General features: G+C 58.1%; 1 protein-coding gene across 5 annotated transcripts in view; it reads left to right on the forward strand.

Moving 5' to 3' along the window:
- The window catches only part of ARVCF (ARVCF delta catenin family member), a 50,355-nt gene that overhangs the window by 17,181 nt on the left and 17,515 nt on the right, over positions 1–15,659 (forward strand). For 3 of the 5 annotated variants that reach the window (XM_045815192.2, XM_045815194.2, XM_045815193.2), the window contains exon 3: positions 11,514–11,741. In XM_045815192.2, the coding sequence (XP_045671148.1) occupies positions 11,532–11,741 (210 nt within the window). In that variant the 5' untranslated portion in view covers positions 11,514–11,531. Of the gene's footprint in view, positions 1–11,513; positions 11,742–15,366; positions 15,526–15,659 lie in introns of those variants that run through there. The other 2 variants (XM_087857505.1, XM_087857506.1) reach the window with 2 other exon arrangements.

Below are 15,659 nucleotides of genomic sequence, written 5' to 3' on the forward strand. Positions count from 1 at the left end.
TATGCTGGTGTTTTGTTGAAGATTTTTGCATCAGTTTTCACAAGAGCTATTGATCCATGGTTTTCTTTTATGGCTTTGGTATCAGGCTAATTCCAGCCTTGTAGAATGAGTTAGTAAATGTTCCTTTCTTGTCAATTTTTGGGGACAGTTTGAAGATTTATGTTAACTCCTCTTTGAGTATTTGTTAGAATTTGAGTATTATTAGAATTTGTTAGAATTCGCCAGTGAAGCCATCTTACTGGGAGGGCTTTGGTTACTGATTCCATCTCCCTGGTAGTTATAGGTCTGCTCAGGTTTTGTTTCTTCTTGGGTCACTTTTGGTAGATTGTGTGTTTTTAGGAATTTGTTCAACTAGGTTATGCAGTTTGTTGGTGTATAACTGTTCATAGTATTCTCTTACAATCTTTTTATTTTAAAATATTATACAGAGAAGAGACATACTGAACACAAGAGAGTGGGGTGTTTTTGTTTGTTTTACGTTTTTCAAGTTTATTTTTAAGCAACTGAATTTGTAAAATTAAGGTAACTAAAAATGTTCCTTTTTCTTCATTCTTTCTCAGTTTCACGAGTATAATTGAAGATTTACAAGCTACTTGGTGTGCACATCGTGGTGATTGGATATACAAATATATTATGAAAGGGTTCCTACCATCTAGCTAATGAACACATCTGTGATATCATGTCTTTTGTGAGTGTGTGTGTACGTGAGCCTGTGTGTGTAGTGTTTGGGTTTGTTGTTGTTGTTATTTTTGACTTGGTTGGACTTTGTTTTGCATTTCATGGATTCATACCTAATCTCTTACACTCATCAGTCCACAGATCCACAGATATCCCGAAACAGTAAAAATACTCGCCACAGGCAGCTTGCAAAGGATGGCTAGGGACAGCTGAAGTCATCTTAAGGCAGACAGCGTAGCAGGATCTTGCTGGAAAACACATTTCAACCTCTCAGCAGCCCTTGTTCCCCGAGGCATGTGGTCTGGAGCTTTTGCCTAGGGTGGGGTGACAGACACCCAGTTGAAATACCCAGTTAGCCTGGACTTTTCTGGGCAGCCCAGGGCTCCCGGCAAGCCGTGTTTGCGCCCTCCCAGGGAAAGACCCATCATTGAATGGCAAATCATGACTGAAAATCCAGGAGTTTCACCATGAAGTTTCCTTAAGGAATTTCAGAGCTGGCGTCACTGTTTTAGAGATCTTGAGTTAAGGAGGCCAGGCGTCTTGTTGAACGAAGCTGTCAGCTATTCACAAGAGATGGTGAGTGGGCAACAGGATGTGCAGCTGACATCTGTGGATGGACCGCGTCCAGCCCCTCCGGGATGCGGACAGCCTGGCGGAGGACGCGAGCCCCTACTTCAGCGCGCCTGGGAATGTTCGCTGGGCCGCAGGTCGGGCCAGGCGTGCCTCCTTACCGCACCGCAGAGCCCACGTGGGACGTTTAGGAAAGGGGGGGAGGCCTCAGCCTACCGGGAGTGAATCGTAAGATGCCGGGAAGAGACACGTGCACACTTTTCTGAGCTGGCGCTCTGGACGGCAAGCTTTGATTCCGACCTGTACGCTGACGAGCCCGCGAGGGGCCTTCTCTCTTGAGGGTGCTTTCTGACTGTTTTGTGGGTGCCGCTCCACTCTATCTCCCTCAGGGAATTTTTGTTGTGTGGAAGTTTCATCCTGGGATCTATTTTCCACATCTCTTGCCTTCTGTCTTTGAGCAACTTCTTGTCATTTTCTGCTGCTTTGGAAGGACTGGCCTGAGTGCGGATTGCTGCAGCGTCCTGTCCGCCGCTTGCTCGCCGCCTCTGTCCTGGCTTTCCTTAAATCTGCATGGGTGGGGGGTGCCTGGGTGGCTCAGTCGTTAAGTGGCCCCCTTCGGCTCAGGTCATGATCCCAGGGTTCTGGGATCGAGCCCTGCATCAGGCTCCCAGCTCAGCGGGAAGCCTGCTTCGCCCTCTCCCACTCCCCCTGCTTGTGTTCCCTATCTCGCTGTGTCTCTCTGTCAAATAAATAAAATCTTAAAAAAAAAAAAAAAATCTCCATGGGGGCCTCGTCGTTTATGATCACTCCTTCCCGTGATGGTCTGTCCCCAGTTCATCAGTTCAACACTGTCTTCCACCCTTTGAGGACACATGTCAGCTCTTCCCTAGTACTTGTGCTAATAAGTGGGCTAAATAGAATTCAGTGAAAAGCAAGTGTCTCAGGTCCTCCAAGGGCAGTAGGATTCGCTCCCAGGGTGCTGGTGTTCTGTGGGCAGTTCTCTACTGGCTGGGTGCTTCTGTCCAGGGTCCATGGCCCAGCCACCCTCACCTGTCACAGAGAGACTTTGGTGTGGACCAGAGGCTGGAGCCACTTGCAGACTGTGGTGTCACGGACAGGCCTGGCCTCAAGTCTTGAAGAGGGGCAGCCTTGCAGGTGTTCAGGACAATAACGGGGTATAGGATGCTGACCCTTACCAGGAGCCACAGTGGCTAAGGAGTGCTCATCCTACCTTCCCCTCCCGCAGCAAGGAGCTGCAGGACTTTCAGGCCATCCGCCGCCCATTTTCCAGTGGGTCAGGCGTGGTCCCACAGGGCAGCAGTGGTGAGCTTAGCAGCAGCCACGCAGTGTGGATGTGTGTGGGTGTGCCTGTGGGTGCATGGTGCATCCCTGTGGGTGTGTGCGCATGTTTGTAGGGATGGCTGCCCCAGGTGCCTGCAGGTGAGTTTCAGGAGGTCCCCAAACTGTATGCACGCCTTCTGCAGTGTTCCTACATCCTTTTGGCAGGGAAAGGACACACAGACCAGTCCCGCTCCCAGCAGGCTCTCATGGTATGTGTGGGTGGTGGTGGGGGGAGCCAGAGGGGACACTGCAAGGCCTAGAGTCTGTGCTGGGTGGGGGTGGGGTGGAGCCCCCTGCCCTTTCCCACTGCGTTATTTGCATATAAAAGGGGGGAGTCTGTTACTGGCTGGAGGTTGGTGATGTCTGGACCTGTTGCCATGGGCACTCCCGAGGTTTAGGAGCAGCTGAGCTGGCTCCCAGCCTGGAGGGGGGGTTAGGAGCAGCAAGGCTGGTGTCCAGCTAAGCTTCTGGGAGGGAAGGGATGTTCCTGGGGGCCCAGAAGAAGCCTAAGGTGGCCATGGTCACCTGCTTGTTGGCCCCGGGCAAGAGCAGACCAGAGGGGACCTGGCCCTTGGATGCTGCGGGACAGGAGCGAGGCTGGAAGGGCCTGGAACCTCCCTCTCCAGGGCATACTCTGCTCTCTCGCCCACACTCACCTCTGACCCATCCAGAACCGGATGGCCACAGCCACCCTACCTCTGCCCATGGCAGCTGAAGGGCCTTCCTGCCACCTGTGGTGCTTGTTGGCCCTGTCCCAGGCGCTGGGCTGTGGGTGCTGTGCTGGCAAAGCCTGGCGGAGTCTCCCTGCTTGAGTACCCAGTGTTGTTCTTGATGAGGGAGGGTATGAGTGGCCAACTTCCATACACATGTCACTCTTCCCGGGAACCTCCTTCTGGAGGCTGAAGACAATCCTCTTGAGCCCCAGGCCCCATCTCCCTGGATGGCAAAAACTTGGGCTGGGCTTTGTTGGGAGCCCCCTTGGCTATAGCCCCCCCCCCGCCCCGCCCCCGGGGCTGTGGAGAAAACTGACCTGGTATTGCTGATGACGGTCCAGTGCAAGCACACTGGTGCTGCAAGCAGCTAGCAGGAATGTGACAGGAAAAGCGGGCGGGGGTGGGGTGGGGGTGGGGTGGTGGTGAGGTGAGGGTGTTGAGGGTGCTTGTTGACTCAGAGGGGCACTGCCGTGTCAGGTTGGCCCCTTGGCAGCCTCCCGGGACCTGCGTAGATCTGCCCACAAAGGGACTGATCTCTCCTGGGGCCAGCTCTGCCTCGTGCTGCTGCCCCAGGGGCCATGACCCCCCACCCCAGTGGCTTAGTTAGCAAAGCTGCAGTGGGTCAGGCTGAGGTTGCTTGGGGAGGGCTGCCCGGGCAGGGCGCCCAGCATGTAGGGGCACTGCCAAGTGCCTGGTCAGCAGCCGTCAGGGCGGCAGGGACCCACAAGCTGGGATGGGGAGGGGTTCCTGGGCTGGGGCCATCTCCAGGGCTGGGAGCCCAGTAGGGTGAGCTAGGGCCCTGACAGGGCAGCCTTGCTGGGGCGGGGAGAGGAGTGCTCTGTGCTGGGTTCTATCACCAGGCCCGCATTGCCCTCAGGGTCTCATCGCCCCTAGCTTGGAGCCAGCTACACCGCAGGGGTTTCTCTTGTCCAAGGCTGTCTTGAGGTTGTGGCTGCAGCAGGCCCACCCCAGGCCACACAGCTGGGCCAGCTGCATTCTCCCTGGGGAGGCAGGCAAAGACAGGGACGCCCTGTCTTTCAGGGGAAGGCAGGTGAAAGAAGCAAGGGACGGAGAGCTGGGGTAGGCCTGGATGCCATGGGCAGCCCTCTCAGCAGACCTGGTGCCAGACTTGCTGTCGCCTGACCTGTCTGCCCCCCAAGCACTTCCTGTGCCCAGTTCCCATTGGGTCCTGAGCCTAGTGGCTCAGTTCCCATCAGGTGGGAGTTTTCCCCACTGTCAGTGCCTTTTCTTCATATCTAGGCAGAGCATGTTCCTTGTCAAAATGATGGGAAAGATGTGGAAAATCCCCCAGACTCTAGCAGACAGCTGTGGGGCTCATCCCAGGCACCCTTCTGTGGGCAGCTGGGGCAGGTGGCACTGAGGGGGGGATTGGGCCCCGCTGCTAATCACCAGGCTCTGCCACCCTAGCTTCCTTGGCTCTGCAGCCCAAGAGGGGGGTGGCTGGGCTCAGGGGCCCTGCCTCACCCCCCAGAGGCTTATTGGCCACAAGCTCCTAGGGGCTGCACCTCCATTGCCCCTCAAAGGGGCTTTGTGCCACCACAAAGAGGCTCTGTCCCTCACAGAGAAGCCTGGGTGTTGCCATGGTGACAGAGGGGGCCAGGAAGAAGGGGGTCCACCGTCTTGGGGGGGAAAGGGTGTTCCTAGTGTACACAGGCCAGTAGCCAGTGCGGGTGACTGCTGCACCCGCCTTGCTGCAGCCCTTGGCCTGGCCAGACAGCTGCCCCAACTATGCTTTAGTGGGGCCATGAGGACATTTCATGGACACCTTGGCCCCTTGGTGGGAGCTGAGCTCCCAGGTTCTGGTGCCAGTCAGATCCATCTGCTTTTGGTCCCAGCCTGGCTTTGAGCCTTTGAGCCCCAGCCCCCTCCTCGGGAATGCCTTGGTCCCTGTGCCCACCGCAGAGTGTGGTAGGGTGGAGCTCTGAGCCTGGGCCCTCATAACTTCCCCACCATGCTGCTCTGCTGTCCTTGAGATGGAGTGGGGAATGGGGGGAGTGTGAGCCTCTGCTGGAAGGGTTGGGGGAGCCACTCAAGGTGTGTTGGTGGCATTGGTGTTGGAAGCAGCTGGGCAGAACCCCACACAATAGGATACCCTGGGGCTTGACCCCCCCGTTTCCCCTCTCATGGCTGAGGTGGAGTGGGTGGGCTGCTGGTTCAAGTAGAGAGGGCACTGTGACTGCCAGCCCCCACCCTCCCCATCTGGAGCTCTATGGCTCCCCAGCCCTGGGGCCTTGGGGTGCCCCTGGGCTGGCGGCTACAGGAACCACCAAGGAGGTGAATCCTTGCTGCCTATACCCCACACTTGGAGCCTGCAAGGTATGGCTCCAGGGCTGTGGCTCCAGCTGGAATCTGGGTCAGGTACAGGAGGGATAGCAAGGGGGCTGCCCTGAATCGGGGAGAGCCGTCTGCCCCCATCCCATGAGTTCTGATAGAGGCTGTTCCCAGGGAACTAAGGAGACTTGGGGGGTGCCATAGTTGGCACAGGGAGCAAGTGTCTGTGACCTGTCCCAGTGGGAATCTCAGGTCACCCCTTTGGGTGCCTCTGGTGGTGGCTCCCTGTGGCTTAGGCCTCCCACCGAGGAGGGGCAACAGCTGGGATATTCACCTGTCTCTGCATGTCTGGCCTGCGCTTCCAGCTCCAGGCTCTCAGCTCCCAGACCTCAAGCACCCTGGGCCCCCACAAGTGTCCCTGCCTTGACTTGACCCTGAGCCTCCTACATCAGTACTGCCACAGCCCCTGGTCCTTCTGGACCACCTCCCCAGTGGACCCCCTGTCCTGGGGCTAAGCAGTGCTGCCGTGGACCTGGCCTGCACTTGGCGTAGGGCACCCATTGGCACAGGGGAAGACTGTTCTCCCTGCACATGTGAGCCGTCTTCCATATGTTCATCAGATGTGTGCTGCTGGGTGTCCATGTGGACAACCTGGGGGCAGGTCACTAAGGGGCCGGGCCATCTGTCCCCCACCCCCACCCCCACCACAGGGTCTGGTCCCTTACAACAGGGATGCCTCCTCTGCTGGGGAAATCTAATTTCCAGGCTGAATCCAGTTACCATTCTGCCAGCTCCCTGAAAGTCCCTCTGCTCCTTCGGCCCGCAGGTGGCACTGCCTAGGCCCCTGGGGAGCTGAATTCCCAGGCTGCCTCCACTCGCCCACCTGCTCGGGCAGGCAGCTGCTTTTCTGTCTCTTCCTTACCTCTTTTTTTTTTTTTTTTAAAGATTTTATTTATTTATTTGAGAGAGAGAGAGAGACAGCGAGAGAGGGAACACAAGCAGGGGAAAGGGAGAGGGAGAAGCAGTCTTCCCGTTGAACAGGGAGCCCGATGCGGGGCTTGATCCTAGGCCCCTGGGATCATGACCTGAGCTGAAGGCAGACACTTAACCGCCTGAGCCACCAGGCGCCCCTCTTTTCTTACCTTCAATTGTAGCAGTAACTCGGTGCCTCCCTGAACACTGGCAACACTGGAGGGTGCAGCACCATGCCACCCAGAGTGTCTCAGCGACCTGAGATGTGTCTCCTTATAGTCTTTCCTCAGGGCTTGGGCACCCTGGCTGGTTTCCATGCTCACTGCTTTGCCTCTTACGTCTCTGGCCACATTCGTTGTTTTTAGCCTTTACTCAACTGGAGTTGGGGTTCTGGTTTTTCCTTATTGATTTGCAAGAGTGCTTTATAGATGAAGGGTGTCACTTTACTACTGGATGTTACAAAGACCTGACCCCAATGTGTCCATTATCTTTTGGTTGTCTTTGTATCTTTTTCTCCCACTTTCTGTTATGGAAAATTGCAAATGCACAAAAGTAGAGGGACTAGTGTGATGCCCCCCCCCCAATGTGCCTCTCACCAGCTTCTGCCGTGATGAAGGCAAGGTCTAGAAGTAAAGTCATTGCTTGTCTTTCATCTGAAACACTCACTGCATATGTTACTGTAAATGGTATCGCTTTAAAAACCAAAACCAAAACACCATAACCACAGTCCGTGACGCTGTTTTGGGGGGATATACAGAAATGCTTCGTTCTCACAAAGTTCGGCTGGTCTGTCTTTCCTTGGCACTTTGTCCCACTGCTTTGAGGTTAAGAATAGCCCCCTCCCGCCCAGACACCCCAGGCCCTACACTGACTTCCGAGCAACACTGTGGTCCTGGAGGGGATGGACAGACATGGACTCCGCCCTGTGTGAACTCCCCGGCCCAGGCCTCCTGCTCCAGCCTTGGCTCAGTGCCCATCCTTGTGGGCTGGCCAGAAGCTATCCCTGCAGCTGTGGGCACCATCTGACCACAGGAGGGGTGACAGGGTAAAGATGGGCCCCCCCGAGGCCTGGCCAGCAGTGTTGGGAGCAGGTCTCTGTGCGGGCAGTGTTGAGGGTGGGGGACACAATGCCTCCCAGGCAAAGTGGGCTTTGGAACCACCAGGCCAGGGTTCTGCTTCTGCTCACACCATTTCCTTATCTAGATGGGTGGGGGTGGGGGGTGGGAGGGGCACAATGAGGTTCAACCAGTGGCCAGTCCTCTCTCTCCCCTCTTGGAGGACAGCTGGCAGTGTGCCGACGGATGGCCAGCAAGGAGTCGGGACTGGAGCCCAGGCCTCCTGCCTGCCTCCCCCTGCCGGCCTGACCCTTAGGAAATTCCTCTAATTCCTCAACCCAGATTGGACTCAGGCCCCATAATTTGATTTTCTGGAGCAGGGTTTGGCTGGACTCCTTGTGAGGAAGAATGTCTGGGTCAGCAGGAAGACGTCAAATGTGGGTTTAGGTTTCGGGGGAAGGATCGGCGTCTCCCCCTAGCTCCTCTGATGGTGCCTTTGCTTTCCTGACGGACCAAGTGTTAGCCACAGTTGTGCCCCAGAGTGCTCAGGGTCCACTCTCCCCCTGCCCAGCAGCATTTCAGAGCCCTGTTCTTATCTACCCACCCACCCATTCATCCACCCATCTGATTCTCCACCCACCTCTCCACCCCCCACCGTCCTCTCGTACCTCCTCACCCTCCTATCCACACACCCATTCACTCATTCATCCATTTCCCCTTCCATCCAGGCTCCTGTCCGTCCCTCCCTTCATCCACTCAGCAGTCTATCCACCTGGTGTCACTCGTGGGATGTCCAGGCAAAGATAGGTTTACCCCAGGTTCACTACCTTCATTCCTTCCTGGGACCAGTGAGGCTGGCTCTGCACTGCATGTTCATCCGTAGGTGGTCGGGCATGGTGAGAAGCAGCCTCCACCAGGGACTGCAAAGCCAGCAGCTGGGGTCTGGCTGAGGGTTGTGAGGGGTCTGCCTGATGGCAGTGTGGGGCCCTTGCCAGGTGAATGGAAGCTGTGATGACACTGGCCAGAGAGGAGAGCAAGGGTCAGCTGAGACCCCCACAAGCATGGCACTTCCCTGCCGGCCTCAGGCCCTCCCCAGGATTGGGCCCCTCCCTGATGCCCCTCTGGGGATGATGTCTTTAAAGTCTCATGGTCGATCTTAAAAATTCATGTACAGGGATGCCTGGGTGGCTCAATCCATTAAGCATCTGCCTTTGGCTCAGATTGGGATCGAGTCCCGCGCCCATCCATCAGTCCATCAGTTGGGCTCCCTGCTCAACAGGGAGTCTGCTTCTCCCTCTCCCTCTGCCCCTCTCCCCCTGCTTGTGTGCGCTCTGTCTCTGAAATAAATAAATAAAATCTTTAAAAAAAATCATGTAAAATTTACTTTCCATGTCATCACGTATTTATTGTTTTAACATAAAAATAGTGTTTTGAGTTACCATCAGAAAAGCTGCCTTCTGGATTGCTGGCCTGGCTCACCTGTACCCACCCGTGCTCCCATGCACAGGCCCTACACCTCGGACCCAAGAAGGCCACCATGTCAGGGAAGTAGGCTTAGGTCTTCCCTGCTTCCTAGATACCCCCAGGCAGCAGCCTGCCTCTTGCGTACCCCAGGGCTGCCCTGAAAGCCATCGAGGTGAGGAGGCTGTGGACTACAGGCCCAGCATCCCCACCCACAGGCAGATGGAGGGGTGCACCCTCGGGCTGGGGCAGAGAGCATGCCTCTTTGTGGATGGCTACAGGGTACTCTTCCTCCAAGCTGGCTGGCATTTCGGGCTGTCTCCTGGGAGACACACAGTCATTTAGCTCTGGCTGAGAGAACTGGGAAATGGGAAGGTCATTGTAGGGTTTGGCTACCTTCTAGCCATAGCCTTAGATTTCTGGGCCCCTGGCTGACCCCCAGCCAGAGGGAGGAGGCCCCGTCTGTGGGGGGTTCCTTGGATCCCAGAGCTGGAACACCCTGGAGGACCCAGGGCAGGGAAGCTGGAGGCTGGGGCTGCCCTCTCCCCTACTGTCCCCAGGGTCTGCAGCCCCGGCCTGGTCTGAAGGGGAGCCTGAGATCATTCAGGAACCCTTGTCTTAGCATATGGAAGGAGGAAAGTCATGTTGTAGGCATGAGGCCCACAGATGTCCTACCACCACCTCCCAGGCCCTCGAGACCCATGCTGCAACCAAGGGCTTCAGTGACCTGGCTCCACCCCCTGCCCTACCCTGTGCTGCCCTCCAGGGAGGAAGACCCCACCATGCCTACCTGGGGCCACCAGCTTCAGTCCATGCAAGCACAAGACCTACTCTACTGTCTAGGTGGCACCGAGTATGGGGCTGCGTGCATCGGGGCCTGTACCCAGGGACAAACATGCCATGCTGTTTGTCCCTTATTCCCTGCTGGCCAAAGAGCCCAGTCTCTATCTCACTTTCCTCATCCCCACCCAAGCTCCTCCCCTCCCCCCATGATGGCCACCACCTCTCCCAGCCCAACATGCTGACTTCGCTGCCCCTCTGCTGGGTCACACTGACAGTTTTATTTGTGTGACAGGTGCTGGGAAAATGAAGCTTAGCTTCTGGGACCTATGCTGGCCTCTTGTTTCACTAGGCCTTGGTTTCCCCAGCTTCACAGTGGGCTGGGCTCTATGGTGTCTTCATCTCTATGTACACACATGCCCCCAACCCTGTCCCTGGCTCAGCTGGTACCAGTGGCCCAGTGAGCAGCAGAGCTGGTCCTCCAAGGGTGCTGCCCGCTGCACTGTGTCTCTAAGCTCAGGCCCTGTGTCGTGCAGGGGCCCCCGGGGCCAGCAGAGTCAGCCTCAGCTGGCTGGTGTGGGCTGGGCCGGGAGGAGGCCCCGAGCAGTACTGGGCATCGCACCACACCCCAGTGCCCAGCGGTGTGGCCACATGGCCTGCACCCCGCCTACTGGACTGCTGCTGTACGCAGCTCTGTGCTCCATGTACCCCCCCCCCGCCCCCCGCTTCTTTTTGCTCGTGAAGAACAACTATGCCAGGCAGCCAGGGAGCAAGCAGTGAGGAGAGTGCTGGTTTGTGGTTCCAGCTGCTGAGTCCCTGCCGCTCCTACCCACCACCCTGGGGCCTTCAGGGGCAGCACTGGGCAGGGACCCAGCCAGGCCTGACCCTGCCCACAGACTGGGCCTCAGACGCCTGGGACCCTGCCCTCCACCTTCCCTCCAAGTCAGGCGTGAGGTGCATGGGCCACTTCTGAGTGCAGAATCTCAACCAGGCTGTCCTTGATTTTTATTCTGTCATGTGGGTAGGTAGCACCCTTGTTCCCAGCCAGTGTGGCTGTGAGTAGAGGCCTAACTGCTGATCTGCAGGCCAGTGGTATCCCCTCACCTGCCTAGGCATCCCGCTCACCTGGCGGCTGTGGCGTGGCTTCTCTCTCCCTGCCCGCTGGTGCACCAGCTCTGCCACACCAGCTGTGTGGCTATGGCTGGGTTCCCTACATTCTCTGGGCCGGAGCACTGCCTCCGGGAGTTGGCCCTGTGCTGGCCCCATGAGGTTGGGATGAACTGGCATGCGCTCTGGGCAGCAGAGGGCCTGGGAGGTCTGAGAGGTGGTCACACCAGCTCTTCCTACCCTTCCCTTCCCAGAGGGCTCTGGAACGCCCACGGTCAGTGGTTCTGCTGTACCTGGCAGGAAGCAGGGGCTCCCAGCTCAGAGCCCCACACTCCACAGGGAGGGAGCTGGCTGCTTCCGGCCAGCCTCGGATTAATGGCTTTTAATTTAGAATTTAATCAATGCAGCTTCTCTCTGGACAGCTGGATGCTCTGGTCTGGGAGTGAGTCGTATGATCTGTGAGTGGGGTGGGTATGGGGCCTGTGATGGCCTCTCTGGGCCTCTGTCCCGGCCCCACCCTGACCTTGCTCTGCTTTGCCTGCAGCCTGCTGGCATCCTGGTCATGGAGGACTGCAACGTGCACTCAGCTGCCAGCATCCTGGCCTCGGTGAAAGAGCAGGAGGCCCGCTTTGAGCGACTGACGCGAGCTCTGGAGCAGGAGCGGCGCCATGTTGCCCTGCAGCTGGAGCGTGCCCAGCAGCCTGGCATGGGCAGTGGTGGTGTTGGCGGTGGGCAGTCCCTGCCAATGGCCTGGCAACAGCTGGTCCTGCAGGTAACACCCCAGTGACTCCGGAAGGGTGAAAATGGCCAAGTAGGGAAACAGTCAAGGGGCCTTGGTGGACCATAAGCCAGTATTGAACGGCTTATTGCAAGCTACCCTGGCACCTCTGAGGAGGGGAGAAAAGCGGGATCCCAAGGCGGCTGAAGTCTCATTTGGGTGTATAGGACACCATGTGATGAATGGGCAGGACACAGCCCAACCCTCAGAATGGCACCCTCCACTCAAGTGAGTCCTCAGAGCCCAGGTAGCTGGGCAAGGTCTATTCTGGTCAGCTCAGCAGTCATCCTGGTGACATGGAGGGTTTTGCCAGCCCTGGAGTCTGCTCACCATGGTATCCTCCTTCCTTGCATGCATCAGTGAGTCAGCCCTAGGGGAAGGCTTGAGCAAGGCCCTGGGCTCTGCCTACGGCTCAGACAGTGACCTAGAGCCTCAGTTTCTCCACCGGCCAATGCCCTTAAACTGGGCTCAGGCCCCTGTTCATCCCTAAGAGGCGTGAAGCCCTGTCTGCTCTGTGGCTAGGCCCTGAGCACTCTAAAGTCAGGAGTAAATGGCCTGGACCCCTCCCTCCAGCCACTGTACCCCAGTGCGTGACCTGTGGATTGAGCACCTGGTTTATGGGGTGGTAGGGGCAGAACAAGAAACCGTGGAAGGCCTGGAGTTTGGTGTGATTTTTCGGTTCATATTACTGACTGAGGCACAAGGCAGGGGATAGGCAGGGCAGAGCTGTCCCAGGAGCCAGGAGAAGGAGGGCCTTTGGGTGGGAGTCCACCCTACAGACCTCCCACTGTTGCCCCTGCTCAAGACCAGACCCAGAGGCCTAGGGGACCGTGGCCTACTGAGTCCCCAGTGTTTGTCACAGAGTGACCCTAGAGGGCCCTCCCAGGGGTGTTCTGTTTCTCTGGCTCAGCTCCCTGAGCAGGGGTACCACCATTGCCCTCCTAAACCTGGCAGCCAGACCTCCTTGCAGTATGTCCCCCAGCACAACCTCTCATCACTGGGCCCCGACTTCAGGGAACGAGACAGGCTGTTGGCAGCTTGGGGCAGCCTGCACCTCTGTGGCTGGAGAGAAAGGGAGCAAGGTATTGGTCTCGGTTGAGACTGACCCAGTTGGGCTAGCTTTGCCTAGCCAGGGCATGTGGGGCTCAGAAGCAGTGGCCCACATCAGGTCGGGGGACTTGGCGAGTGACCTTTACCCCCAGAGCCTTGATGGTCTCATCTGCCAGTGGGCAATGCACACACACAACCCAGCGTGGTATACAGTCGAAGTCAAAGACATGTCTCCAGAGGGCCCAGACACCATTGGGAAGTTGTCTTTCCAAGCCTTTGGTGCTAAGGTGGGCCAAGGAGCTAGTCCACAGGAAGCCAGGACTGAGGCAGGGTGGGTCTAGGTGCAAGAGCCACCCCCACCACCACTTGGATCTCAGGCACCCAGAGGGTGAGGCCTGCACCCTCAGATGTGGTGGGGAGTGGAACAGCTCAGCTGGGCCACATGGGGACAGTGGCAGTCACTGACCTCAAGGACATCCTTCAGGCGCCAGGCCCTCTTTCTAGCCCTCCCAGGCCGGAAAGGGCTTTAGCCTCCAGCCCAGAGGGCACTGCTGAGGGTCAGTGCCCCCACAGAAAGATGTTCCCATAGCCTGGAGCTGCCCCAGCCTCCTGGGGGCTGTGGACTAAAGACCTCAGGCTATAACCTCTCCCGCCCACTGTCCTCTTGGCCTGCCCTTGGTTTTCTGTCTCTTGGGAGATGGTTTTCTCAGGGTGAGATCGGAGAGAGCATGTGTTCCCAGGGCTGTGGCTAGACTGGCAGGGCTGATGGGACATTGGGGGAGGCGGGGCCACATCCGCTGGCCAGGCCTGGCAGCCCTGATGCCAAAACTCCTTCCCAGATTTGTCTCAGCAGGAGATGCCTAGTGACCTACCTGCTGAGCCCCAGGGCTGCCTGGAGCTGGTCCTCAAGGTCAGAGCTGGGGTCTGTGAAACTCAGGGCCAGTGGCAAGGCAGGTCGCTGGGGCTAAGGGGTTGAGAGGCCAGGGGCTACTACTGTGCTCCCCAGGCTGCACCACTGTCCTGGCCACCTGCCTTTAATCCTCCAGCAGGAAGAGCTCCCCGCTCCAGACCCCTGGCTGGAGCAGGGCCAGCTGTCAAGCCCTGTGTGTGTGTTTGTGTGTGTGGTCGGGGGGCACGGGGGAGCCTTTAGGGACCTGGCCAGCCCTGAGCTAGGCCAAGGTGGGTATGTGGCTGGGGCACTAGCAGCTGGTGAAGTTTGGGAGAAGGTAGAAGCAGCTGAAATGTAAGTTTCCTCAGGGCAGTAGTCCAGTCTTCCTGCTGCTCCTGTTCCAGGTGGCTCCCTGTGGGGCTGCCACGAATGGAAGATACAGGGGGCCAGTGGTCAGGGCAACTCACCCCTATGTAGGTGGGGAAACGGAGGCTCCGAGGGCATGCAGTGGACACCCAGAGTGCTTGAGCATGCTGGCTGCATGGCCTATGTACATGGCATGTCCAGGAAGAAGGGTAGCCCCTGGGGGTGGCTGGATTTTCCGAGTGGGGTCTGGGGCAAAGCAGGAGGGCAGGCAGGAAACCCAGGCCCTGCCCTCCTTGCTTGCCAAGACCCATGGAACTTCCTTACACTGGCCCTTGCCCTTGTCCTTATTCATCTCGAGCCTAGTTTCCTTATTCGTGATACAAGAGGCATTGGCTCGCCTTTGTGGGGTATGACCCAAGAGGGGCCCAGCCCAGCCCTTCTGGGTCTGTGTTTTCATCCAGCACAGCCAGACTCTCCAGGGTGTGGCTGTACCTTCCTGTCATGCCTGGTTTGGAGAAGTCCTGATTAACCAGCCACTGTGATACCACTCCCCGGCCCCCGGCCCCAACCACTTCCCAGTGCATCAAAAGCATGGAGAGAGCATCTGAGGCCCTCTTGGCCTTGGGAGCTTTCACCCAGTGTCACCCAACTGCTGAGCCTACCCACACATACCATTTGATCTGCTCTGACACCCTAAGTGGGGGGGGAGATCCTGGACCTCTGGGCCTTGATGGGGAGAACCCAAGACAAAGTGTATCAGTGCCAGGTCCATTTGTCAGGCCCCAACTGAGCTCCGTGGAGGCACTTACTTGGGGGACCATCCTGGGGGTTTGGGCAAGGGCCTGAGGCCAGACCTGGGAGACCCGAGAGACCTTGTCATGCTGACATGGCTGTAACTACTGTCTGATCAGCCCTCATTTCACAGCAGGGGGAAACTTATCCCAGTCAGGATGAGCAGCCTGTGCCAAAGAGGATGGCTGCACTGGCCCCAGCTCTGCCAGAACTCAGTTTCCCTAACTCTACAGGGGGAGGGGCCTGTGAGCTCTTTTACTGGAGGCAAAATGAGGCGTGGGAAGCAGGACTCGGCCAAAGTCATTCGGCGGGAAAATGTCACCCCCGCAGGGGAAGCGGAGGGACGAAGAGTCCAGGCAGGCTGCCGGGAGTTAGGAGCGACCCCGGCCCCACCCTGGCAGCCTAGCTGCGCTCCGTGCGGGTGGGGGGGCGGGACCTTGCCCCGCCCCACCGGCCCCCGCCCCGCCCCACCTGGGCGCGGCCTAGCTCCATTGGCTGCTCGCCGTGACCGCCGCCAGATCCGCCCCCGCGGGGAGCGAGTCCGCCGAGCCCGAGCCCGAGCGGCGGAGGCGCCGGAGCCGAGCCCGGTTTAGCTGCCGCCGCCGCCGAGGTCGCCGCCGTCCTTACCGGCCCACGCCCCCCCCTCCCGAGCCCGGCCCGATGCCGGCCGAACTCAGACAGGTTGGAGGGAACTTGGTCCCAGGCGTGGGGGCATCGTCCCGGGGGCCTGGCGGCGGAGGGCGGGGCGCCGGCCTTCCCGGGAGGACCCGCTTTTGTTCCGCGGAGCGGCCGGCCGGAGGAGGCTATTGTCTGAG

This window comes from Ursus americanus, chromosome 30 (genome assembly GCF_024610735.1).
Source record: "Ursus americanus isolate L20-20 chromosome 30, mUrsAme1.1.p, whole genome shotgun sequence".
Taxonomy (NCBI): domain Eukaryota; kingdom Metazoa; phylum Chordata; class Mammalia; order Carnivora; family Ursidae; genus Ursus; species Ursus americanus.